General features: G+C 49.0%; 6 protein-coding genes across 6 annotated transcripts; 3 read left to right on the forward strand and 3 right to left on the reverse strand.

Annotated features, from left to right (window-relative positions):
• Positions 1-471: 471 nt before the first annotated feature.
• On the reverse strand, positions 472-3,080 carry V2A60_008051 (uncharacterized protein; the record flags this gene model as incomplete). The annotated part of the gene is made up of 5 exons (XM_083259328.1): positions 472-1,562; positions 1,619-1,968; positions 2,029-2,525; positions 2,581-2,791; positions 2,848-3,080. The coding sequence occupies 5 exons, from the start codon at positions 3,078-3,080 to the stop codon at positions 472-474; spliced, it is 2,382 nt and encodes a 793-aa protein (XP_083115454.1).
• Positions 3,081-4,825: 1,745 nt separating this feature from the next.
• V2A60_008052 (fungal specific transcription factor domain-containing protein) lies at positions 4,826-6,250 on the reverse strand (the record flags this gene model as incomplete). The annotated part of the gene is made up of 2 exons (XM_083259329.1): positions 4,826-5,900; positions 5,955-6,250. The coding sequence occupies 2 exons, from the start codon at positions 6,248-6,250 to the stop codon at positions 4,826-4,828; spliced, it is 1,371 nt and encodes a 456-aa protein (XP_083115455.1).
• Positions 6,251-11,440: 5,190 nt separating this feature from the next.
• Positions 11,441-13,176, forward strand: V2A60_008053 (uncharacterized protein; the record flags this gene model as incomplete). The annotated part of the gene is made up of 2 exons (XM_083259330.1): positions 11,441-11,717; positions 12,572-13,176. 2 exons carry the CDS (start codon positions 11,441-11,443, stop codon positions 13,174-13,176), a joined length of 882 nt encoding a protein of 293 aa, XP_083115456.1.
• A 198-nt stretch (positions 13,177-13,374) lies between these two features.
• V2A60_008054 (uncharacterized protein) lies at positions 13,375-13,557 on the forward strand (the record flags this gene model as incomplete). Its single annotated transcript, XM_083259331.1, has 1 exon — positions 13,375-13,557. The coding sequence occupies one exon, from the start codon at positions 13,375-13,377 to the stop codon at positions 13,555-13,557; it is 183 nt and encodes a 60-aa protein (XP_083115457.1).
• Positions 13,558-14,595: 1,038 nt separating this feature from the next.
• Positions 14,596-17,481, forward strand: V2A60_008055 (ankyrin repeat-containing domain protein; the record flags this gene model as incomplete). Its single annotated transcript, XM_083259332.1, has 1 exon — positions 14,596-17,481. One exon carries the CDS (start codon positions 14,596-14,598, stop codon positions 17,479-17,481), a length of 2,886 nt encoding a protein of 961 aa, XP_083115458.1.
• Positions 17,482-19,943: 2,462 nt separating this feature from the next.
• V2A60_008056 (uncharacterized protein) lies at positions 19,944-24,295 on the reverse strand (the record flags this gene model as incomplete). The annotated part of the gene is made up of 2 exons (XM_083259333.1): positions 19,944-24,038; positions 24,095-24,295. The coding sequence occupies 2 exons, from the start codon at positions 24,293-24,295 to the stop codon at positions 19,944-19,946; spliced, it is 4,296 nt and encodes a 1,431-aa protein (XP_083115459.1).
• Positions 24,296-25,105: the final 810 nt, after the last annotated feature.

Raw genomic sequence — 25,105 nt, forward strand, 5'->3', positions numbered from 1 at the left:
GTGACAGCTTCTACATGGGGATCGTGACACTGCTGGGCTGCAGCGGCGACACGGCCAGACTTCCCATGCTGTTTTTGTCTTGCAAGCGCTGGGATAGCGGCCGTCCTCTTGCCGACTCCTTCGTTCGCACCACTGGCCGCCTCTTTAGTTGCCGCGGTCTCCTCTCTGCGAGCTGTTCCGATGTTCTAAGTGAGACTCTATGGACTTCGGGTGATGGCAAATCATTCTGCCGCCGCTTCCCATAATGCTCTCCCTTGCGACTAGATGGCGACCGAGGTTCAGTGAGCCCCGTTTCGCCCTCCAGAACAAAAAAGCAGGGTGGGGAGAGGATGCCAGAGTGTCTAACCATAGCAACCATCGAATCAGGCTAGAAGCTACTGAGTAAGGCACAGAGGAATTTAAATGCTAAATGTTTGCGATATTGTAATTTAGCTCTTATATTCTAATATAAGTACAGTACAAGCAGCTGGATCACGTCTTTGTGGCGGCCTTCTCTGCGCTCTGCTTCCGCTGCCGTCCTCTACATTTCTTTTCACGGCGCACCGCCTGTCGTTGTCTCCTCTTCGCGACTTGGTCCGATGTCCTGAGGCTTACCCCGTGGACTTTCTCAACATGGCTTCGGAAATGATCCACATGCACAAACTTCTCCTGTCTGCATTTTGGATGGCCACACCAAATTGCCTCACCACGTTGCGCAGCAGTCTCTCGGCGGGCCAAGTGCGCGTCGTCAAAGTGGTCGTTGAGTACCGGCGGACGGCACCATTTGAACTTTCGCGCTTCAACCGACAGCTGCTCGTCACCAATGCAGTCTGGGCACTGTGTTGCCTCCATGAGAAGTGGGAAAGGATCTAGCTCAAGATCCGGCTCAGACAATGTGTCGCTTCCAGATGACTCTTGCTTGACGAAAGCCTCGACCGTGGCTGGCCTTTGCGTGCGACTTGTTCTGCCGGTTTCCTTCTTATCACACAAAGCCACCATCAAGTCGATGGCCTCAACTCTGCGTTGGACCAGCTCCGTTTCCGTCCAGTCGTCAGGTTGCAGACACAGAATGTTGGCTAACCTTGCCCGTTCCGGTATAACGAGGTCCATTGCGGGCTGCTCATATTCCTCGTCCACCTCTCCGCGGGCTTGAGCCTCAATGTCCCAGGTGGGACGGTTGTAGAAATAGTATTCGCGATAGTCTTTCACGACCCTCCTTTCATTCTGTGTCCTCTTCTTTCTGATCTCGTCCGTGAGTGCTCGGATCCTGTCTTCATGCTCACTACCATCGATTCGATACCGTCCCTGCTTGAGCATTGTGCGCTCCTCCTCCAACTTCACGATCTCGGGGTCGGGCGGCTGATTTGCCCATACCTTCTCAGGCACCATATCCCTGACGGCACGAGGGTCGCGGGTCAAGCTTACATGTGCAAACATGCGGAACAGTTGGCTTTGCTTTTCCTCCTCCAAGAAGGCGTTCTGGAGATCAAAGTTGGCAACTTCATTCAGATACGCACTGAAAAAAGTTTTGAACCCAGGCTCATGCCGCATCATCTGGTCGCGGACCGAATCCGTTGCATCACCTAGTAAGATGATTTAGCTTCAAAGATTTTGGTGGCACGTGTGAGCCCGGGTGTACCATTTGCGGCGTTCGAAGCACCTCTCCGAGCGAATCTAGGCGTCCAAGCCTTCTCGTGGCCGGATTCGAGGCTCTGTCGGCCCATGTCATAATTCAGCTTGGAGTAGAGCATCGCCTCGTCTTCCGACAATGTTGCACCGCTGATGCGGCGAAAAACGGGGACTTTCAATTTCTCCTTCTTCCAGCGGATTGGCATGCAATCTCGGGGACCCCAAACATCCCTCGAGAGGAGACTATACGCATCGGTTAGGCAAGCCGCATCGAACGCATGGTCATGTAGGGCCAGTGCCACGATGACCATGATCGCGTCAAATATTAGCTTCCTTGTCGGCGTGAAGAAAAAAATCGTCCTATCACGCAATTAGCAGTCGGCCAGACGGTAGTGAGGTGGCATACGGGATAGAACATACGGCTTTGGCTTGTTGTCTGCTCCTTTGTGGTGGATAAACTTGATGGCCATGGCCAATACGGGCTTTCCCGTAGCAGGGTGCCGCACAATCATCAAAAGAATGTCCTCATAGCAGAGGGCTTTAGGACGGCCTCTCTTGATCGTCTCTTGTAGAAGCATCTTGTTGAGCTCCACGGATTGCTTGTCTAGCGTTTGATCCGCGCTGCCGTCGTTTTCCACTTCTTGTATGACTTTCTGGCCAAAGAGTATCTCTCGAGAGCCATCCTTCGGACCTTTTCTCTCGCCATCCACCAGCTCTGCAGGTCGTGCTCCAGTATAACATAGGAGCTGGTAGCAGCCGGTCAACTGGATCCGATGACGCCCGAGGCTGAATACGCTCGTGTCATACGCGATGTTGAATGTCAGGATGACCCGGAGACTGTCGACATTGAGGACCGGCTTGCCGTCGATGTTCGGCGCTCGGAGATTGAAGCGAGGGATCAAAACATTGCGGTGGTACTAGGTTACGGTTAACAGGCATGATTGGGTGCTCCAGCTCGGAGGGTCTCGATACCTTGTAGACTTCCTTGGCATCGTTTCTATCCATGTAACGCCCCGTAACAGTCGTGTAGAGTTGCTGGAATTGGCGAATATATTCTTCTGACGTACCCCATGACCGGACGTTGTAGTTTCCGCAGACGAAGAGAAAAAAGTCCATCGTAGTGGCACGGGTCAGGTTCACAATCGTCGCTCGCCAGTCGCCGACCTCCTTCTCACTGCAGTAGCTGCACCGAGGTTAGCTGCGGGCTCCAAGACGGGCTTGTAGGCGATCTTGGCGTACCGTTTCCATCTTCCAAAGATGCCCGAGACGTTGATCTCTGTTTCAGAAGAGTACTTGGGCTTCACGAATCGAACGGTGCTGAGACACTCCCGGTTCGCAGCATGCTGCTCGGCCGAGAGCGGCGCAGGCTTCGGTGCTCTTTCAAGCTGCTTGGCTCTTTGAAACTGGAGGAACTCGAGGTGGTGGTTGTCCGGAGCGTTTGCATGGTGTGCGCGGGCGACAGCGCCTGGCATCGTGGAAGGATCGTTTGTGTTGATCTGGTGCGGAGATGGCCTGGGTTGGAGGCCACGACGGACTTGGGGTGATGGAAGACACGAGAAGCGAACGAAAACGAGGGCGCCGCCGCTCTATATACTGTGGTGCCGGCCATTCTGGTGGTAAAGGCCACCAGAATACGTGGGCGACAAAAATAGGACAACACCCAACAACAGAAAACGAGAATTGACATAGTAGGCTCCTGTCTGTGGTTGGGGGGAGGGTGTGGGCCGGTTGTGTAGGCAAGACTGCCAGAGGTACACAGTACCTGACAGGGGTGGGCCTGAAGCAGGAGTCCCTCACTGCTGTTGCCGCTAAAAACGGCGGCAGAACCCGCCAGATTTGGTGGCTCCAGCAGCGCATCTTGCATTTAAAGAGTAATACTATAGCCTATAATAACTCCTTAAAGCTGTAAAAAATATTTTATAATTATATTAGATTATTTAATTAGTTATTTCTTTATATCTTAAATTTTATTTTTTAAAATATATAAGCTATAATATTAAATAAAAAAATTAACTTAGTATACTTTAACTAAATCTAGAATAATTATAATAGTTAAAATCTAGCTTAAAATAACTCTATTAATAATATTAATTATTTATTATTTTAATATAGAAAGATTAAAGTTATTAAGCCTTTTAATTACCTATAAAATATTATCTTCTTTAGCTATAGAAAGCTTTAAATTATATACTTAATAACCCTTCTTTAATATAATATCCTTAAGTTATTATTATAAGGTTATATATAAAATACTAAATTATAATATTATTAGTTAGACTTTTATTTTAGGATTATTATAGAGGAATTTAAGGTATATAGTAAGGTAATTTACCTAGCTAGTAATAATTTAGTTTATTTTTAGTAGTATTATTATAAGATAAAAAGGATTCGTTATGATAGGTAGCTACTTTACCCTGGTGGCTACTTTGCCCTCTAGCACGCACTTGGAGAGTGGGTGCGTGGCACATGTATCGGTTTTGAGGTGGAATAACAGCTAGGTTGATCTTAGTCTCCAGCCACCCTGTACCTTTGAGGATCATGTCTACACGGGAGACAAGACAACTAAAGTACGACGATCGCATTTCGTGCCACAAATCATTGAAGAACTGCTATACATTGTTTTGAGTTAAAAAGATGCAATTATGGAATACTACACTAATCAAAGTTCTCCTGCCTGGCTGATATGAGTATGCTCAATCTCCTCTGATGTCACTGTGAATCGGTTCTGTCTGGTGCCTTTCTCTTCACCAGCAGGCACCATAGAATAACGCTGCAAGATAGCCTCAGTCACCATTTTGAGCATCATGTCAGCAATATTCTTCCCGAGACACCGTCCGCGGCCGATAACGAAGCGAAGCAAGCCGTACCAATATGCCGTCGGCGAGATATCGGCGAACCGCTCGGGGCGAAACCGTTCTCCATCGGAACCCCAGATAATCGGAGTGGTGTTGAGGCGCTTCCAATCTATGACCACGGGCGTCTGCACGGGTATTAGATAGCCTCCAATCACTTTTTCGACGGCTGTTTTTTCAGGCAGAGAAAACCTTTTTCAGGTTGTTTGTCAGTGGAACAGAACTGCTTGACACGAGTAAAATGAGGGATCTACTGAAACAAACCCAGAAATAGAACGTTCATTGGTTATGTTTGGGAAATTGTACATAATTGGTTATGCGTCTGCACCGCATTTGTGCTATTATTTGACAAGAGCCCCTCCCATCTAGCCAGAGAAAGCGGCGCCCCCGGCATCTGTCATGCGGTGAGAATCCAAATCATCGAATAGAGGACCCCAAGAAGGCCCATCCATCAACTGGCTCAAATCAATATATTGCTGCATCATGGCATCAAATTCCCAGTCCTTGACACATGGTTGTTGTTGATGCTCTATTTCGGCTGCTGGCTGCTGCTCACTAGTAGTCGCTGTGGATGTATATTGGCCGATGTGGTTGGATAAAGACCCGTGGAAATCATTCGACGGATGGGGGGATACTTCATTGGTTCTATTGTCAGCAGGTGGTACTACCACGGTGAGAGGCGCAGCCGATGACTGGCTCTGTTGTAGCCGTTCTTTGTGTTTCTGCAGGATTTCCATGAGAGGATACGCCAGTTTCGCGGCCATGGCAGAGTCTTGTTTCAAGCTGTCGAGCATTCTGCATGCTCGGCTGACTTCGGCTTGCCGCTGTTCTTCAAGCCCTTCCACCTTGTTGGTGCAGAGGTCCATCACCAGCACAACGGCAGCCATGAAGACGTGATGAACCACGGTTGCAAGCCTGGCAGGTATCAACTCTAGGTCATCCTTCTTTTCCTCCAACTTGTAGCAGATTTGCAGCACCGCGCGCGAGGAGTTTAAGCAGGCATGTCTAGAGAACATGTACTTGGGGTCGGCGAAGCCAGCTGTCACAAAAGGCTGGTGAAGTCTGCTGCGTCTGGTATGGATCCCAAGATGGACCAGATAACACTGAACGGTAAGCTGAGGCGCAGTGTACAAGATTTCGCTCCCTTGGTCTAGCCGGAAATATGCCGGCAAATTTGTGATCAAGTCCTCGAATTTGCTGTCCAAGAAAATGACCTGTTCGTAATTTGCTTTTTCAATCATTTCAAGGGGAGACAGGGCGTCGACCACTGCGCGGCAGATCTCAGCTAGCCGAACACGCTGGATGAAATAGGAGGTAGATAGCGAAACATTCTCAGCGTCATGATCACAGCCTTCGATATAATTTGGCCGATTGACAAGCATCTGTGACAGCTGGATAGAATAAGTGCCCTCCTGTGGACCAGGGGTGAAAGCTAGTAGCCTGTTTCGCTCTTTAGCATCAGTACAAAAGCTAACCAGTAACTAGTGCACCTACCAGTCTGTGGCAGCAATGTGCCACCATAACCTTCTCTTCACGTCATCTTCAATCTGACTTGGCGGCTGATCTATCTCTCCACTTCTTCGGGGACTATCAGTCTTATGTAATGAAAGATCCCGGGCCATCATGATAATGTTGCTATGAAGTGAGCGGAACATCGGGGAGAACCCTTGGGAATTGTAGATGACGTAGGATATTACGATCGTGGCCTGGACATCTTCAAGCGATGCAGAAGCACTTCTCTTCGAGTACTCCAGGACATCCAGTGCTGCATTGGTCCAGATCGAGGACATGGCAGAAGCTTCTTTCGCAGACAAAAAGATCAAGCATTTGCTTCTCTGCGGTCTCCACAGATGACTGGCACTCGCAAGTATGCTCAACAGCAGCGCGATTTCTGCCACTTTTCTCTGAACTGGTGTATCAGGGTGCATATACACGGCGTGTATCACGCGCTGCAGGGAATCAGGCTGGAAGACGGGGTGGAGATACTGGACGTTGTCGAGGAAGTACTCGCACAATTTCATCGCCTCATCTCTGAGGGGCAGCTGAACACTGGGGGGGCAAGCTGTTGCTGCCTCACTCCGCGTCGCTGACACATTCTTGAGTAGTTGGCTTATAGCTCTAACTTTGAATGGTACATTGGCTACATGAGCTCTGCCCTGGTAACCGTGTTAGATTCAGGGCTAACACAGTGGCTATTGGCTGTCTTGACAGTCGCACAGATCTTACAATTGGGTTTTCAAGAGTGCCAATGCCTTCAAGCCATCTCGATGTCACCTCATGCCGCTCGTTGGAAGCGAAACTTGGTATAGCGGTGGTAGCCAATGGCTCAGAAATGGATGGCACCGCTGCGGTAGTAACAGAGGGTATGTCCACATGCCTGCTGAACACTGCCTCTTCAAGCCTTTCAAGGCGAGCTTGGAAGCTCGCGCTTTCAGCAGTGACTGGTAAAGCTTGTCTTGGGTCCGTGCCGCCCATGGGCCTTGAACTAGGGTTTCGTGCGAAATATTCACAGCCGACGCCACGGGTGATGCAGTTGGAACAAGGGTGTTGGCGGTTGCATTTCAGTTTCTTCAGCCGGCACAATCGACACGATACCGGGTTCTGGCGTGTGCGGCGTGTTTGCTGACCTGCTGGCTGAAGTGGATCGGTCGGGTTCATTTCTGTATATTGAACATTCAGTCGGGACAGCAGAGAAAGCGAATGATTCCTCGCTCTGCATCCGATCGGGGAAGCGGGAGAAGAATCTCGATTGGTTGGAGCTACCAGCCGGTGCGAGGTGAATGGAGATGCTACTGAGAGGTTTGCGGGGCCACGAGCGGCTGGAGGCACGACTGAGGAACGACGGCGCTACGGCGCTGGCCGGCGCCGCGAAGGCACTATCATATACTAAATCTTCTTTAGAAGGTTCCTTTCTTACTTTACATATTGGGGAATTACTTAAGCGCTTCTTGTTAAATTACTCTTAGTTCTTATAGCTAGAATATATATAAAGAATTAATATAAATTTGATATAAAGATAAGGGTTTTCTTTATTATTATAATTTATTATTAAAGAGCTATTAATAAAGATTTAGAGTAATATTTAAAAGTTAAAGCAAATATTATAACTATACAAAATAAAATTATAAATTATAAGTAGATTTATTATAAGAAAAAAGTATTTAAAGAAGAATAATAGTAAGTTAATAGAAGTATTAATAATATATAAAAGTATATTAAGAACTAGAAGAAAAGAAATATCTAAAAAAAGAAATAAGTTTTAATATATAATATAATATATACTAAAATATAATAAAGAAAAGATAAGATAATTATATATAATAGGCTAGGAAGGACTTTCTCCTCCTCAGTAATTAATAGAGTAATCATATATATATTATAGCTATATTCTAGCTATTATCTTACTATCTATCCTAGTATAACATTAGCCACCTACTTACGGGCTATACCTACTTCTAGGCTACCCTATATCGCCTTTAACTACGACTTTCCTCTATTATAAGAATTATATTTTCTTATATTAAAAAAATCCTATTATTATTATTTTTTAAATATAATATTATTATAAGCTAATATATAAAATAAGACCTTTAAAATACTATTTAGAGTATAATTAATAATATAAGTATATAAAAGGTAATAACTTACTAATTTATATCTTATATAATTATTTATTATTAAATATATAATAGAATATTATAAAAAGAGGTTTTTCTATTAATATAAAAGCTCTTAGTTATTTAAGAATTATAAATAATTTCTTAAATCTTAATTTAGGATTATCTTAATAATTTTTTTACTTATAAATAAATTAGAAAATTAGCCTCTAGCCTTTATTAGCTTAATAGTAATTATTAAGATATTAAAAAGAACTAGTTATAAGGTTTTTTAAAGTATAATCTAAAGATTAAAATACTTAGAAGTAAATATCTTAATTTTTAATATTTAAATAAAGCTTTAACTTATATAATTTAGAATTTCTTTCAACTTCTTATAATTTAATAAATATATAATATATTCTTTTAAAATTAATATAATATAAATAAATTAAAACTTATAATAAAATTTTAAGAGAATAGTTTAATATTAAAGTTATTATAGAAATAAATTATTTTAAAGAGATAGTCTAGCTAGTACTTTTAGACTATAATTTTTAAGTATATTTTGATAATTAGAAGGAAGCTAAACCTATTAGTATTTTTTAATAAAAAGAATATTTAATAATAATAATTTTCTAATAAATTAAGACTTTTTAGAAACTAGTATTTTTAAGCTTTATTAAAAGGCTAAATAAATAATATTATTATTATTTATTAACTTAAAACTATTTTTATTTCTAAATTAAGGCTAAAAGCTATCTTTAAGTAAAAATTTCTTATTATTAATAACTATAGAAATTATTATATAAATAAATTCTTATTTAAATATTATTATAATAATATATATCTTTTTCTTTTACTTATATATAACTTTTATATTCTTTAACTTTTTAATATAGCTATTTTTAGTATTATAAAAAAAAACTATAAAAATAAGCTTAGAAAGTAACTAAATAATAATAATTTCTTACTTATTAATAAGTAAATTTTTCTTAAATATTATATTATTATAAAAAAACTAAAATATTAGAAAATAATATATATTTTAGCTAATAAATATTAAAATTTTAGCTAATTTATATAATATAATTATTAATAAATAAATTACTTTTTAACTTAATTAAAATAGCTTAAAAAATAATATCTTTATATATTAAAAGGGCTTTTAATTAAGGTCTTTTATTATATAAAATCCTTATTAATAAAGAATTTCTTTATTATTTATTTTCTAAAAGTATAAAATATTTAATAAATAGTTAAATAATCTAGTTAATATAATAAAAAATAAAAAAATAATTTAATATTTAATAAGCTTAAATAGCCCTTATAAAAAATAAAATCTAATAACTTAAAGCTAAGATAAAGATTATTAAGCTAAAAATTTTTAAATAATTATTATAGACTTAAATCAAATATTTATTTAAATAATAAAAATTAAAAATACTTATTAATAGCTTAAAGTATAATTAATAGGAAATTCTATATAACTAATAATTAATCTATCTATAAATTAATTCTCTAGCTTTTACTCTATTAAATAGTATATATTTATTATATTTTAAATTTTTATTATATTTATTATAGGGTTTCTTTGTGATACCCTTATTTCTTGATAGGGTGGCCTAGAAGTGGGTGTGGCCTGCAAGTGGGTGGCCGACGTTACTACCTTCTTCGTGCTAGCTACACCGTTCCTGACATTGATCCATTGATGCAGGATGCCTCTCAAAGTGGTTATAAGTGGTGCTTCGTAGCCCACTCGCAGGTTCCATCAACCCCACTCCCGTCAGTACAATGAGTGACCTGCGATTATCGTCCGCTCTGGTCAGAAGCAAGGCGTCAACAACGGCCGCAGCTTCGGCATCCTCGTTTGCGCGAAAAGCTGCCGTCCTGGAGGCGTACGCTGCGGCAATTGCTGCAGTTGAGGCATACCAGATTCACCAATGTAGTCGTTTGTTGCCGTCTGTATGTTTGACCCGTGGGTCGGTTGCAGAGACACGATCGAGCTCTGCCTTGGCTCCGATCAGGGCCGGCAAACGGAAGAGCCACTTCGCTACACAGTCATCATGAGACACCAGCTCCAGCTAGGGCGCTGACCGAGAAGCGAGAAGTTAGAGGGATGTCTGGGCCTATGCGTCGTGTTGACGATGCTTGAAGCTGCCTGAAGGATCCATTCATTATACGACAGGTTCGCGATGCGTTACGCCGTCGCAGCGTTGGAAGTGGGAAGTGGGAGTTGGCAAGTGGTAGGGCTGCAGTTTAAATTAAGCCCCCGCGAGATGGCTTGGCCCTAATGGGAATAAATCGGTGCTTTCAAGACCGCATTTTACTTACATAGTAGCGGACGCTCCCTAAACGGCTTAGCGCCTCCAAGATGCGTGTCAGGGATGTTGAATCTCTCCGTTACATTCAGTACCAGTAGGGGCTGGGACGGGAACATACAGCGTGAGTGAGGCGCATCGCCGGGGAATCCTGACCAGACGACCCCTGTGGAAGCGACTCTGGTGCGGAATTCATCGGAGCACTCGCGGGCGGGCGCGCGCGAGGATCCTAGCCATGGTTCTGACATCCCTGTATCGGCTCAAAGAAATAGAGCCTCGTGGCCGGCCCGTGGCACGTGGAGTTGTTACTACCTACCTAGGTAGTTACTGGTAGTAGCTCAATGGCGTTGGCGCACTTTATTACCAGTAGCGACTGGTCTATGGCTGGGCGTGCGATGAATGTCTCATTGTGCCGGCGGCCTTGTCACAATAACCCTTTCCCTCCTCGCTTGACATGTACTGCTTCTCTTCCGTGTAGTGCAGCATGATTGAGGCCGTTTTGGTAATACACACTCTAAACTGTTACTGTGTAGGCCACAGCGCTGAAAATGACCCTGAGGAACGTGACTCTTTTCGCGATTTATATTCGCTGGCCTTGAGCCACAGTACGCCAGAGAATGTTCCGGCCTGTACTGCATGAGGTGTAGCGCTGCTTGCGCTGGAATTCGCCCAGCTGAAATCGACTCAAATGAAGGGCAGAAAAAAAAAGTGCAGCAGGAGTAACCTTGGGCGATGGGCAAGACGTCATGGCTCGTTACCTCGTAACCCGTCTTTTTGCCAACGGGTAGAGGCTCGAATGATGTAAACGTCGTACCAAAAACGCTGAAAGGGGATTGAAGCGCTCTGAAACGCACCTCGCCGGGCCGTCGTACCGCAACTCGTCACCTGGCGCCAAATCTTTGAAAGGTATAAATTTTCGCCCGCCGAAGCACGAACAGCAATCTCTGCAAACTTTCGCCTTCCTCTGTACTTTCCGTCTTCATATTGATTTTCTTGCGCCGTTAGACTTTTCAAAATTCTCTCTCGATTGTCTCTCTGTGGCAACATAAGCGGACCGGATACCATGGAGCACAACTTGGCTGACTATGGCTCTCCTCGACAGGATTTCGGCTGGACCATCGCACAGCACGCAGAACAGTGCCGCCTACTCCTCGAGTCAAAGAGACATGATCCAGATCTTTGGCCAGAGGCCGTGGATCCGCTGGACGACCAGTTGGCACGCTTCAGACTCTGGGAATGCGAAATGGACGTCTTTGGACGGCCCGAGGTTTCGCTCGATCATACACTCCGATATAGCCCCGCAGAGGCCGAGTCTCTACATAAGCTCCTCGACGTTATCTGTATGACGTTGCATTCTTGTAAGTGCCGGCCATTGTATAGATTTAGAATGGGATGTATTGCGGGATCTTTGTGCTAATGGGGGGTTCTATGCAACAAGTGCAACCGGCCGACGAACAACAACGACCGAGCTCGAAAGGGATGACCAGAAAACAGCCCATGGGAGAAAAGAAAGATTCAAAGGTCTTGATAAGAACCGGGGACGATGATTCAAGCGGCTCGAATCCTGATCTGGATCAGGTACAAAAGACCATCCTGGATATCCTATCGACTATCCACGGCACTGTAACACAACTTTACTGCCTCTCCCGTGACCTGCGAAGCTCCGTAATCGCTAAACGGACTCTCAAAGTCGAACGATACGTCACGGATGGAGAAGAAAACGCTGCTATAGCTGATCTACGTTATTTTACGGAACAGTACATTCGCTCCGTGTCTCCCAAGGCACCTGATTCACTTCGCGAAGCATTGGTTAAAGCGAATGGGTTCCGACTTCGACGGTTATTCTTTCAGCGAGCCTATCTACGGGGTGATGGACAGACCGCTGTTGAAACCGTCAACGGGAAGTCTGCAAAGAGGTCCCCTCGGGCTCGGTCGGCTGCAGCGAACAAAGAATTTCCGTTCCCACCAGTACCCACCTCACCAGAATGCCCGAACTGTGGCATTTGTACTATTGATTTTCGAAAGTACCCCGGGCCGGCATTGTGGCAGTAAGTTGAGCATCATGTCCTCGATGACATAATCTCCAAGCTAATGTGCGTAAGGCGTCATGTCCTTGAAGACTTGGAGCTCTTCGTTTGTATAGTGCCAGAATGCTTGGAGGGCGAACATGGTCCGCTGACATTCAAAACGTCAGGCGCTTGGATCAAACACATGAAAAACGACCACGAGCAAATATGGCAGTGTAGAGCCCCCTCTCACGGCCTAATAATATTTCACAATGCCATGCACTACGAGGAGCATATGGCCAGAACGCATGACGCGCCGGACGAAATACTCGAGACGATCAGCAGTACAGCCAAACGACCAATCTTCAAAACTATACTACAATGCCCGTTCAATGACGGTTTCCAGGCTCCAGTAGATACCAGACCAGATTCATTATTTGCGAGCAAAGCCCTGGAGCGTCACATTACCTATCATTTGTATGATATTACCTTGCTGGCGTTAGGAAAGCTGCCAAGCGATGAAGGCGAGAGCAATATGAACTCGAGAGCGACCAACCATCTAGACCATAAGGTTGGAGCTAAGCCAGCCAAGTTCCGTGCATCTATGGACAGTGTACTGGACAACAACCAAGATCTCGTTTTCCGAGACGGCGATGGTGCTGCTGAGACGGCGAATGTCAATTTGGATCAAGAATCGGAAGGTCTTCAACCATCAGTGGCAAGATTTGGTTTGGAGGACAGGAAAACAAGGCACAAATGGCAAAACTTCACCACGCGGGCAGAACGACGCTGACGCTGGTCCCATCGACATCTACACCCGCTCCTCTGGGTTGTGGTTTCTGGCAGGTCTGATGCCACCGAAAACTTTTGAATATGCCTAGGCGGTGGAAATATCGACTCAGCTAGATCGGATGGAGGGTCTGCGCTGGTTCAGGCAGCCAGCCTGAGTCATGTAAGCGTTGCTCCATTGCCTGTGGACCGCAGTGCAAACATGTCGGGCACGCTAGAGAGCCCGACGATGATGCCTTGGGACGAAGCTGCTGCTGCGGGCAGCCAGTTGATCGTATATATGCTTCTCGTTATCGATGCGAATCCATTTGCCGCCAACGGTATGGGCTGGCTTGCCATATATCGAGCAGCGGAAGAGGGCCATCTGGAGATTGTGCGCTTCTAGTTGGGAACAGGGCCCGACGCTACTACTGCTAGCTCATAGTTATGGCACGCCACGGCTACATTGTGCTGCCAATGGAGTGCATGCCAGCACGGGATAGCCGCTTCCTTCACGGCGGACGGACGGGCTCACGGCAAATCGTCAGGGGTAGACTGCACCACACCATTATTTCCTTTAGATCAACTGCCCCCCCTTTTTCTTTATTAGAGCTATATTTTCCATGACTTCTAATCTGAGCTAGCATAAGATGGCCTCTTGATGGGCTAGCTCTTACGCCTCCTTGATCGTAGCGGTTATCATACTCGGTTCCTAGTTGCATGGGCGCCAGTGCATTCATGTTGGACGAAAAAGCTAGTGGCCGACGACGACCGGGCCTCGGGGGTTTGCCGTTAAATTTTTCTATAGCCGTGGGGCTAGACTAGAACTCGGCATCAAATTCGTTGGTACAGACGGCAGTTCTGTGTAGATCAGCCGAAATGCTAGGCTGCGCTATGCGAGGCGGCGTAGAACTTTAAGCAGGGGTCGCATTGACTGGCCGCACCCATCAGGCTAGTCTCGCAGACCGAGCGTTGCATGATGGCCAATCTATGCCGGGCGTAACGTGGCCGCATTGGGTTTAATTGCAGTAACTTGACTGAACGTGGCTGGGGAGCTAGAACGATTGCAGTAAAGATGCTGGAAACCACATGGCCAAAGTTAAGGGGGCCACATGGGTGTTCTTGATCCACAGATAGCATCGTTTATTTGGCTGAAGCGGTAGGGTCTCTTGTGTCTCCATGAAACGCTTTGACATTGCCACTCTCCTGGGCTGATCAGGTTGATCAACCTATTGCCCTGAACGCAACTAGTCAGTTGCCATTTGGCCGACTCGTGCCGAGTCCCAGCATGTGATTTTATTATATTTAGACAAGTAGGCTGCCGCAGCCTGTTTGTGCTGTACGAGGGAACTTTATCTTTCTGTTATACTCGATCGTCTTGTGTCTTCGTCGTGCTTCCTTGTACTCCACAGTCTAGCGAGGCTCACTCGAGTTCTATATCGAAATGACTTACCTATTGACGCCGGACTCGACCTATGGCCAGCACGTGCCCAGACGAGACATACCCCAACAACCGTACTCAGGGGCCTCGACCCTGAGACACCTGCCGTCACCGGCCGCGTCGGTCAAGGGAGCGAGTTCACACAACCACATCAACATTTCGAGCGTGGACAGGATCCAAGCGCAATGCTTGTCCCTCTGCAGCACCATCACGGCCACGTGTGATGATGTCGCCGAAAAGATGGCCAAGTATGCCAGCTCGGTCAGCGCCCCGTCACCCGAATTCATCACGCTCGCGAGGGAGATACTGGGCGTCTATCATATGCTGGCTTGCGTCTGCACCTGCCTCTTGGATGCCATGCGCGGCGGCCAGGTTCTGCCGCTGGACATCATCGACGTCATGAGCAAAAAGTTTCAAAACGCACAGACGTGCCTGCAGTCGATCGAGCACGTGGTGAGCAAGCTCCTCGAGGGCCGCCGCAAAGGAACAATGAGCCGCATGCGACGCGGTTTCGGAAAGATGTTTGGCGACGGCGGCGTCGAGAAGGTGCTCCCCGAGGCCATCAGAACGCATGAAGACCTCAGAAGCGGCGCGCTCATGTTTCACTGGAACCTGGGCGCGGACCGAGTGGAATCCGCGCTCGGCATTGGCTTCCTTGATCTGGCCGCTGCCGTCGAAGCGGCCACCGGGCAACCTTTTCGGATTCTGAGCCCCTCTCCGGCATCCGAAGAGAACGGCTCGTCCCACCGCGTTGAACCAATGTCTCCGGCCAACACATACCATAGAGTGACAGGCCAGCATGCCGCGGCCCATCCGCCAGCCTTCCTTCCACCAGCCCCGGCCGAGCTATCGTTTGCCGATCAAATCTCTGCTAGCGACTACGCTCGCGGTGATAGCGGCGGCCTGTTGTTGGGGCGTGACGCACGCGCTGACAGCCCCATATTGAAGTACACCAACTCCATGTCGAGCTCACACCACAGCCGCGCCAACCTGAACGAGCGCCTGGTCAGCCCGACCGGACTGCACACGTTCATGGAGACTTCCACAACAGCCCTTGACGCCATCGTCGAGGACATTCAAGCGCTCGAGCTCGACAGCGCCAAGGTCTTTCGCCTCGACAGTACTCCCTCGGATATGCCTCACATCAAGTCGAGCAGCAGGATGGACGCTGACAAGCCGAACGCGGGAGCGGAACTCGTGTCAGCCATCCGCGCTGGAAACCATCGCATCGCACAGCAGCTACTGGATCGTGGCGTTTCCCCCGACAGCGGCCCTGATGCGCATGCGCTGAACGATGCCATATCCGGTCAAGACACCGACGCCGTCCGTCTGCTGCTCCTGTACGGCGTGAACCCCAACACGTCGGACAGGCAGGGCCAGACCCCTCTGATGGTTGCTTGCCGTAGTGCTCAGCTTGAAATAGCCATTGCTCTGCTCAAGTACGGCGCGGACCCCAATATGAGTTCGACGGGGGAGATGGGCTCGCCACTCGAAGTTGCAGTCGTGAACGCGCACGTCCGGTTAGCCCATGTTCTCCTCACATACGGCGGAGACGCAAATCAAATGACAAGCTGCGGCGATACGTTGCTGATCAAATCGATTGGCCAGAAGACGCCCAAGGTGCTGGTAGATATGCTGCTCAACTACGGCGCGCTGCCCAACAAGAAGAACACAGACGGCAAGACGGCCTTGTTCCAGGCGGTCACAAACGGCAGGGCCGACATTGTGGCCAGCCTGATGGAGCACGGCACCGACCCGAACCTACCAGGGCCGAAGCATCCGCTGTGGCCCGCGACGTACCATCCCGAGTGCTTGAGCATCCTGGTGGCGAGCTCGGCCGACTTCAAGAAAGCACCAGGCATCATGGAGCTTGCCGCCAGCCTGAACAACATGGAGTCGATCCGCATTCTCCTCAAGGCAGGTGTAGACCCCAACCTCAAAAAGGACGGGGTCTACACTCCTCTGTGCACGGCCATTCGCGACAACCGCGCCGAGATCTTCCAGCTGCTGATCCGCAGCGGTGCCGATCCCAACGTCCCCGCCAGCGAGTATCCCGCCTTCAAGTGCGTTACCCACCACCGCAACCACTTCCTGCCGCCCCTCCTCGCGGCCGGCGCCAAGCTCGACACGCCCAAGGGCATCGTCGAGACGGCGGTCGTGTCCAAGAACCCAAAGGCGGTCCGGTGGCTGCTGGAGAACGGCGCGGACCCCAACGACAAGTGCCCCGACGGCCACACGGCCCTCACGGCGGCCATCTGCGACAACGACATGGAGTGCGTGGACGTGCTGCTCCTGCACGGCGCGAACCCCAACATCCGCGGGCAGGACTGGCCGGCGTGCATGGCGGTGCGGCACCCGGAGATCCTCAAGCGCATCCTGGCGGTGCTGCAGCAGCCGCGCGCGTTCAAGGGCATCATGGAGATGGCCGTGGCCGCCAACCAGCTCGAGTCCGTCAAGGCGCTGCGCGCGGCCGGCGTGTCGGTCGAGGACCGCAACGTCGGCGTCTTCTCGCCGCTCACGACGGCGATCCGCGAGCACCGCACCGACATCGTGGCCTTCCTCATCGGCGAGGGCGGCGCCGACGTCAACGCCCCCGGCGAGCACCTGCCCATCGTCAAGGCCCTGCGCAGGTGCCAGACGGAGCACGGGGAGATTATCGACATGCTGCTGGACAAGGGCGCCGACCCCAACAAGATGTATCGCGGGTGGAACGGCATCATGCAGGCGCTCGAGAACGGGGACGCCAGGATGCTCAAGAAGCTGACGGACAGGGCGGGCGTCAATCTCGAGGTCCGCGACGAGCTCGGCAGGACCGTCGTGGAGATTGCCACCTCCAGGAAGTGGGACGAGGCTGTGGACATTTTGATGTCCAGCAAGGCGCACTCATAGCCCCGGATCCCTGCAGTCTCGTGGATTCTAGCCCCTACACAATGAATAGTCGAGGCGCTACCAGAGATCAATGCGGCGGCAGAAGATGCAGTTTTTTACACGGTTCGGTCATCCTGCGGGATTTAAGCATATACAAAGATAATTATTAATAATACTGTAACGTTTTCCGCCATACAATTCCGCCGTGTAAGTCGTGATGGCTGGCCCGACGTTGCTCGACGTTTGGTGATGCTAGAAGGGGCCGCCAGTCCGATTCGGCTCTTTCGGGCGCTTTCGGTCGAACATGGCAGTGATGGGTGGCAACAGAGGTACTTTTGTGCGTCAAAGCAAGGAGAACGAAAGCCTTTATTACCTTCCGTGGTAACGAGCAGCATGTTGGCCTTTCCGAGCAGCTCTCGTCGCGCACGCGTTTACTAGAGGCACAAGGAAGACACCAAGAACCACACACCAAGAACCACACAGCAACAGCAGCCAGCCGCAACCGAGTACTATTGCGCAAATTTGATATGGTATTTGCTACCGAGCTGACGATGCCATATCACATCTTTGGATATAGTTTGCTATTACGGCGGCTGAGGTTCCGAGGCATAGAAGGTCCGGGGGGGTTAAGCCCCCAGGAAACGAGCCAACTCAAATACTATAGAAGAGTAAGAGACAATACTTAGACAGTATCTCGGTTCGGTCTGTTCAGAGCAGAACTCTCGCTGGTAAGATTGCTACACGGATTAATTAACCAGACTACTGGGTACCTAGCTGCTAGGATTTCCCCTCCCTAAGTCCCCGTCCATCTCTTCATTATAGACAGGCATCATTTGCATTAATTAGCTTGTTCAGTCGTTCCGTATCGGCAGACCGAGTCGAAAATCTAATGCAAGTGAGTGATCGACCTCGTAACCTCGTGTTCCTTTCCGAGGTGTGGCTGTAATCTCCCCTTGCGCTACAGCCCATGTTGAGAGTGCTAGCGACGACCTGACTCGTAGCGAGGCCTGGCTTGTAAGGAGTGCCGAATGCAACTGGGCTAATAGGTGTTGATGGGCTCACTTTTTCTTTCTCTCCGCAGGATTACTTTTTGAAAAGAATGGCTGAAAAAAATAGAAAACCAATTCATGGCCTTTCAAATCAAAACAGCGGCTCACAGCGATGCTACGGCCTGGCGAGGCGACCGGGTCACTACCTCATTAGACGTGATGTGTCAGCACAAGCGCACCTAATAAGTAAGTTTTTATGGTGATGGGGAAATGCACTATGGAAATGTGGGCGGTTCATTGCTCAGGGCACTCGGCCACAGCATCTTGTACCAACTACGGGGTAGGACTCCACCGAGTGTGCCGCCCAGGCCACCATTAGCGCCTGGGCTCCGGGGCACTTAAGAGGTGCTCCATTGGACTAAAGCGCCCCCAGCGGACGCGTTTTGGCGTTACAGTGGATTGGTGGACGCAGCACAGCCACCGATCTAGTGAGCAGTGGACGCACCACAGGGATTTGCTTGGTGGAAGCGCACAACGCACTTGACGGACGCGTCAAAGCGATTCAGTAGACCAAATCTGCCCCGTCAAACTCGGTGCAGGGTACTGAGTAGTTGTAGAGGGATCAAATCTGTTAGCCCACCTATTCTGTAAGTACCGTTCTATAAATCACGAGGCACGATTCCCTCCCCCGAGTGTGCCGCCTGGGCTGCCGCCAACGCCTGCGCTCTAGGGCACTTGGTGGGCTAGTGAGGCAGGCTCAGTGGCCGCTTCATGGAGGTAGTTCAGTGGGACAGAGTCAGCTTACTGGTCCCCTTTTCCTGCTGCTGTGCTTGTGTTGTCTAGCGCCTAGGAGAAGCCTACAATCACAGTTCATAGGCGCGCTTGTCACACTTGTCGCGCCTACTACGCGTTCAGCAGTAGACTGAGCCGCTGCAGTCTTTCGCGGCGAGCACCTGCGCGCAGATTGAGGCAGCCAAAGGCAACACCACCTTCAAGACATTCGGCGAGAATGTAGTTGTACTTTTCCCGCCAAGAAATCTTACAACGCCGAATATCCCACATGAAAATCAACGAGACGTATACACCACCAATCCAGTATGATAGGTTCATTGGCACCCAGGTAGTTCCACCGGCGCTGAGAAGCGAAGGGTGCATGTACTTGAGTCAAGAAACCGGAGTTAATATTCCACCATCTGTCAGGAGCCAGAATACGGAACCGGAGAAACATTACTGCACCACCTCACATATATAACAGTAATACTCCAGGCAGAGAATGGCTCTTTAATTGACCAAGAATTTCTTCTTCTTCTCTCTTCCTTCCTACTTTCCTGTGCCAACAGTGCCGATATAACTAGGCCATCGTGCGCGTCGCATACCTATTGTTGCTGGTCGAAGCGGCACGCGCTGTCATAGTAGGCGACCTGCTGTCGACACGTCCTGGCTCGAGAGAGGCATGAGAAAAAGTCCCAATATAATCTAAATAGATGGATTCTGCTAGGTTTCCGGCTCAGGCTGGGGATATTCGACTCCCACAACTACACCCCGAGACATCTCAATGATTGCATGAACATTCTTCAAGCTTGATGTTCTATGGGCAACAATGATCATGGTACAACCAGAAAAGTACTCCCTCATGAGTCTGCTCACTACCTTGTCCGTTGCTTCATCAAGACTGCTCGTAGCCTCGTCAACGAGCACAAGCTTGCTCCCAGTGTCTCGTTGCTTCACAATGGCTCGCGCAATGCACAAGAGCTGAAGCTCGCCTTTGGAATAGCTCACATCGTCGAGAATGGCGTCCAGGCCGCCCTTGCTGGTGAGTTGAACCCATATGTGAAGGTTCTTGAGGAGCTGCTCCAGCTCGACGTCCTTGAGGCTTGATTTTTCATTGTCGTCTGCAGACCTCTCCTTGAAATTATCGTTCATCGTCTCTGGCAATAAATTTGTTCGGATTGTCCCTTCCAAGGACAACTGATCCTGGGAAATGGTAACTAGGCGCAATCGCAACTCATCGCGTGAAATAGATGCAATGTCTAAACCGTCAATCTCGACGGAGCCCTCGTACTGTATGAATCCAAGTAATGTCAGTAGCAATGAGCTTTTACCGCTACCGCTGCGTCCGACAATGCCAACCCGCTGACCTGGCGCAATAGAAATGGACACCTCGTTGAGAGCAGGGTCTGATTCCTCATCTTCGGGTTTATAGCGAGCGACAACCTTTGTTAACCGTACATTGCCGTTCGAAGGCCAACTGGCAGGTAATGGCTTCTGCGACACTTTCGTCTCTTGGGGCGTGTTCTCACGGAAGTTGAGTAATCTTGTCAACGCCCCCGCGCCTATTTCAAGTCCTGTCCAAGCGATAATCATCGCTACAAAAGTGTTGCTGAGAGCCAGAAGGCTCAGGAACGAAAGACCGACAGACGATTCAGAGGCACCATGATTCACAAACAGGGCAAGGAGTACAAGCAAGATGGCAAGCGATCCGGTGAGCAGACCGAGAATTAGCACCAGCCACTGTTGAATCAGCATCATGACGTAGTAAGGCCTCTGTGACTCTGCCAGCAGGGTCAATCCACGCTCGACGCTCTGCTCTACCCAATTGAAAGCTTGTATATGGGAGAGGCCAGCGGCTGTTTCTTGAAAATAGGTATGAAGCGGCGCCTTCATTTCCAAGTCGAGTATTCGGACTTGTCGAGATGTGCGGAGATAGTAGCGCTGGATAAAGTATAAAGCCCCCGCGAGAAAAGGAAGACTGATGACGAGATAGCTGGCGCCGGATAGGACGATGCCAATCTGGAAGACGACGTAGAAGCTAGAGTAGAGTGTCCGAAGGAATGACGCAGGCAGATTTCTCGAGAGCAGCAGCATATCCTGGCTGTAAAAGTTGAGCAAATGCCCTGTTTTCGTCATGCTGAGAAACCTAAGCGTAGCTCCCATGGTTTTTTCTACTAGCATTGAATGTAGGTTCATTGAGGGCCGCGGCGAAAGCCTTGCATGCATCAGCCAGTAGACCATGCACCCAATGACACACGTTCCAAGAACCACAGCTATATACCCGATAAAAAACAGCGGATCGTCGGCATGAAGTTCTACCCAAACTCGTACGTAGATATCTGGGAGAGTCTCGCCTGCAGAGAACAAGGCAACAAACAGCCCGTACAAGAATGAGTTGATCCGTCCAATCGGGTCTATGAATAGCCTATACAAGCTCCAGCGACCGGTTCGTGGGACCAGGTCGGTCTGAGGCTGTCCTGGCGGCAGGGCTGCTTCCAGCGATCTGCGAACGACTTCTTGCTCTTTGTTTTCCGCAGTGACCCCGACGTTGGTGTTTGAAGTGTTCAGGACAGCCATGATCTCGTTGCGGGCAGTCTCGGAGTCGGGTTTCTCTTGGAGGCTGACCAGGCCATTGGCGCTGATAAAAAGAACATGAGTACAGACGTCAATGCAGTCGGGCAAGTATGTGGCGAGAATCACGGTGCATCCCGCTTGTTGAAGAATGCCGCCATTGCCACACAGCTGATACAGAATGACCACCGCAGTCTCGCGGTCTAGCGAGCTGAAGGCATCGTCTAGGATGCAGATTTTGGACTCCGCATAAGCTGTTCTGGCTAGGGCCACACGCTGCCGCTGGCCGCCGCTTAGGTTTGAGCCGTTTGCACCAACAACATAGTCTACACCATCCGGTAGCCAAGTGATGTCTTCCTCGAGAAAACAGGCCCGAATAACTCTCCAGAAGCGGGCGTCATCATATTCTAGGTGCCCTATAATGTTCTGGCGTATTGTCGCATCTTGTAACCAAATATTTTGACCACAATAGCTGATGTCGTCTACATGCACTTCGACAGAGCCACCCAGCACTTCACAGTGCCCTAAAACAGCCTCCAGGATTGTCGATTTGCCGGCTCCAATTCGACCAACAATTGGAGTAATGGACCCGTACGGAAGTTGAAAGTTCGCTCCTCGAATGATGGGCTCCTTCATGCCATGCTTGGCTAAATCAGCATAGTTGAAGCGAACATGGCCGTTCAAGGGTAGGCTTGAAGCAAGTCTGCCCGCCGAGTTCAGTCTCACTCTTGAGTCTTTTCTCTCCGTGGTGCATAAGAAAGCCTCGATGCGTCGGAAACAGCTGTTCATACTGGTGAGCAAAGGATATACGTTCAGAACAACAGCGAGTGGGCTTTGGATTAACGCGACAACCGTCAAAGTCGGAAAAACTTTGTTTGCAGCCATATGCCCATCAAATGCAGGCCCAAATAAAGAGGCAAGAATAACCACTACGGGGGTCATCAAGTCTGCTATAAGCACAGGGCCCGCGGCGAGCGCCTCAAAGAGACGATATCTCTTCGAGACATTGATCTCTTCCACTCGGAGCGACTGCAGATAGGTGGCAATCAATGGCCCCAGCCCGAGCAGCTTTATTGTTGTCAATTGCGGCAGCAATCGCGCTGTTTTTGCTACGCGTTGTTCAATGCTTTGGTTCCATGCTGTGAAATGCATTGCCATCTTTCGGCCAATAAAGTAGGTGGCAATGCTCGTGACAGCCACGGGCGCAAGCACGGCTAAAGCGGCCACATCAATGAATGTCGAAAGAATGAAGATGCCGAGGGCAATCTCAACAAAGCCAAATGGAATTTCAAGGCACTTTGGGACACCAGTTGCGATCCCATCGATATCGGCAGTCATGAGTGTGACCGCAGCCACCTTTTTTGCTTCGCTTTCGGTCAAATGATGGACTTTATGAAACATTAGCGCCACAAGACCGCCTCGAAGACGTGTAACGTATCGGTTCATCAGATAGCCGAATGTGGATTGAGTTATTGGCAGACCGAGAAAGACAAAGGCCGTAGCCACCACCAAGCCAGCCCGCTTCGTAGTCGCATCTTGTCCGGTATCGTTTTCTCCGAGCATAGAGATCACCCGGCGAAGAAGAAACGGCTGTGTAAACCTAAGCGCCGTCATGAAGAGACGAGCGCAAAATATAGGTACGAGGTGTTGCTTCCATGCCCCAAGAGCACCTCTGAACAGCCCACGAGACACAGCCAGCGGCGAGGTTTGGCGAGGAGACCAGTGGGTGTTGAGCTGACTGTAGTTGTGCGCGGGCGCCAGTTCAGGATCCAGCTTGTCCAAGTCCTCTAGCATGAGTTGCTTATGAAAGCCCGCAGAAAACAGTGGCCGCAGGTAGATGAAGAGCATTTTGCTCATGGCACCGCTCGTAGCCTCGAGTCCGACAGATTCGCGAAGGTTTGCATCGATGATGTCTGCTCTCTTGGAAACGTCTTGGAGGCAGAGCAGAATGAGCTCTAGCGATGCGGCTGCCGCTTCCAAACCGCCCAGCGCATCAAGGTTTGGTCGTAAGAAGAATGACCGGCTCTTGATAATGTCGGCGAGGCCGGCCACGAAAAGGTAGAGGGAGAATGGGGCGGACGAGCAGAGAGAATAGTGATGCTCTGCGTGGGCGAGGCATCCGACGCACAGGGCAGCCAACAAATCGACCGCCCCCGCGGGTGTTGTCGTATCAGTATAATACTCGGGTTGGCGGCGAAGGAGAACGAGGACGGCTGTCTTGACGGCAGCTAGAGAAAGAGAGGTGAGCTGAGAATTCGAGTTAGCAATTGCAAAGAACGCATTCCGCAGCGATGGCGACAAACCAGCTTGGCCCAGAGCAGAGGGCCCGAGGCAATATAACGTGGCCGCCAGAAGTAGTAGTAGCAGATGAAAAACGGTGATATAGCAGCAAATGCAGAAGAAAGCGAGATGCTGAAGATGACCTCTTCAAACTTGAGCGTGAAATCGAACAGTGACCCAACTCGAGCCCAGAAGGCTCGATCCGCAGTATCGGTCGAAGCCATGCCTGCTGCCACACGAGCAAGCACGACAATTTGTCTATGGACAGAGTGCTGTCCAAATTTTCCGAGTGCACTGTAAAGCGGCGACCCTGTCGAGACATGTATACTGGTACGTCGTGTGGCCTCGACTTTGTCGTCTTTCCAGTAAAGCACGTCGTGTGCTGCGCAAGAGAGCTTGTGCGACCAACCTTACATTGCAAGGCCCTGGGATGGACCGACTTTATCCTGCCTTGCCTGCGGCGCGTTGCTCCGGTTAGGCGACGCTAGCTTGGTCAACCGTCAGACATCCCACGGACCAGTTAGTGAGATGAGATGGTGGGGAGACAGGGGCAATCTTGCAGAGCTTCTCCAGGAGGTAAGTAGCATGTACTTCCGAGTACGGAGTACATGCTACTCAACGGAGAATCGAGACACTTTTACATACACCGGGGCAACTCTCCGTACAGAGTACGATGCAATGCCTACATCACGTTGGGCATCCACTTGCCACTCTCAGAAAAGAACCAAAATCGCATGATATACTCGGCAGATCTGGCTCTTGAGCAGCCAGACTCGGCCACCGAAATTACTCGGCGGGCTCCAGCTTGCAGCTCCCAGTACTCGTCTCGCATTTACATCATGAAGGCCATTTCCATCCCTCAGGCTGGCTATTCTATGTGCGACTCTGATAAAGATCCCCGCCCAACTTATAAATAGCCCAACACTTATTAGGACTCGGTCCTGTCTATGTATTTGTACAGTTTCCGTACTCAGTAAAAGGTCGCTTTCAGGTACACCCTTTAGACATTGCTTTCGGCCTGTTCAAGCAGGGCG

This window comes from Cordyceps javanica, chromosome 5 (assembly GCF_051103115.1).
Source record: "Cordyceps javanica chromosome 5, complete sequence".
In the NCBI taxonomy this organism is placed as follows: Eukaryota; Fungi; Ascomycota; class Sordariomycetes; order Hypocreales; family Cordycipitaceae; genus Cordyceps; species Cordyceps javanica.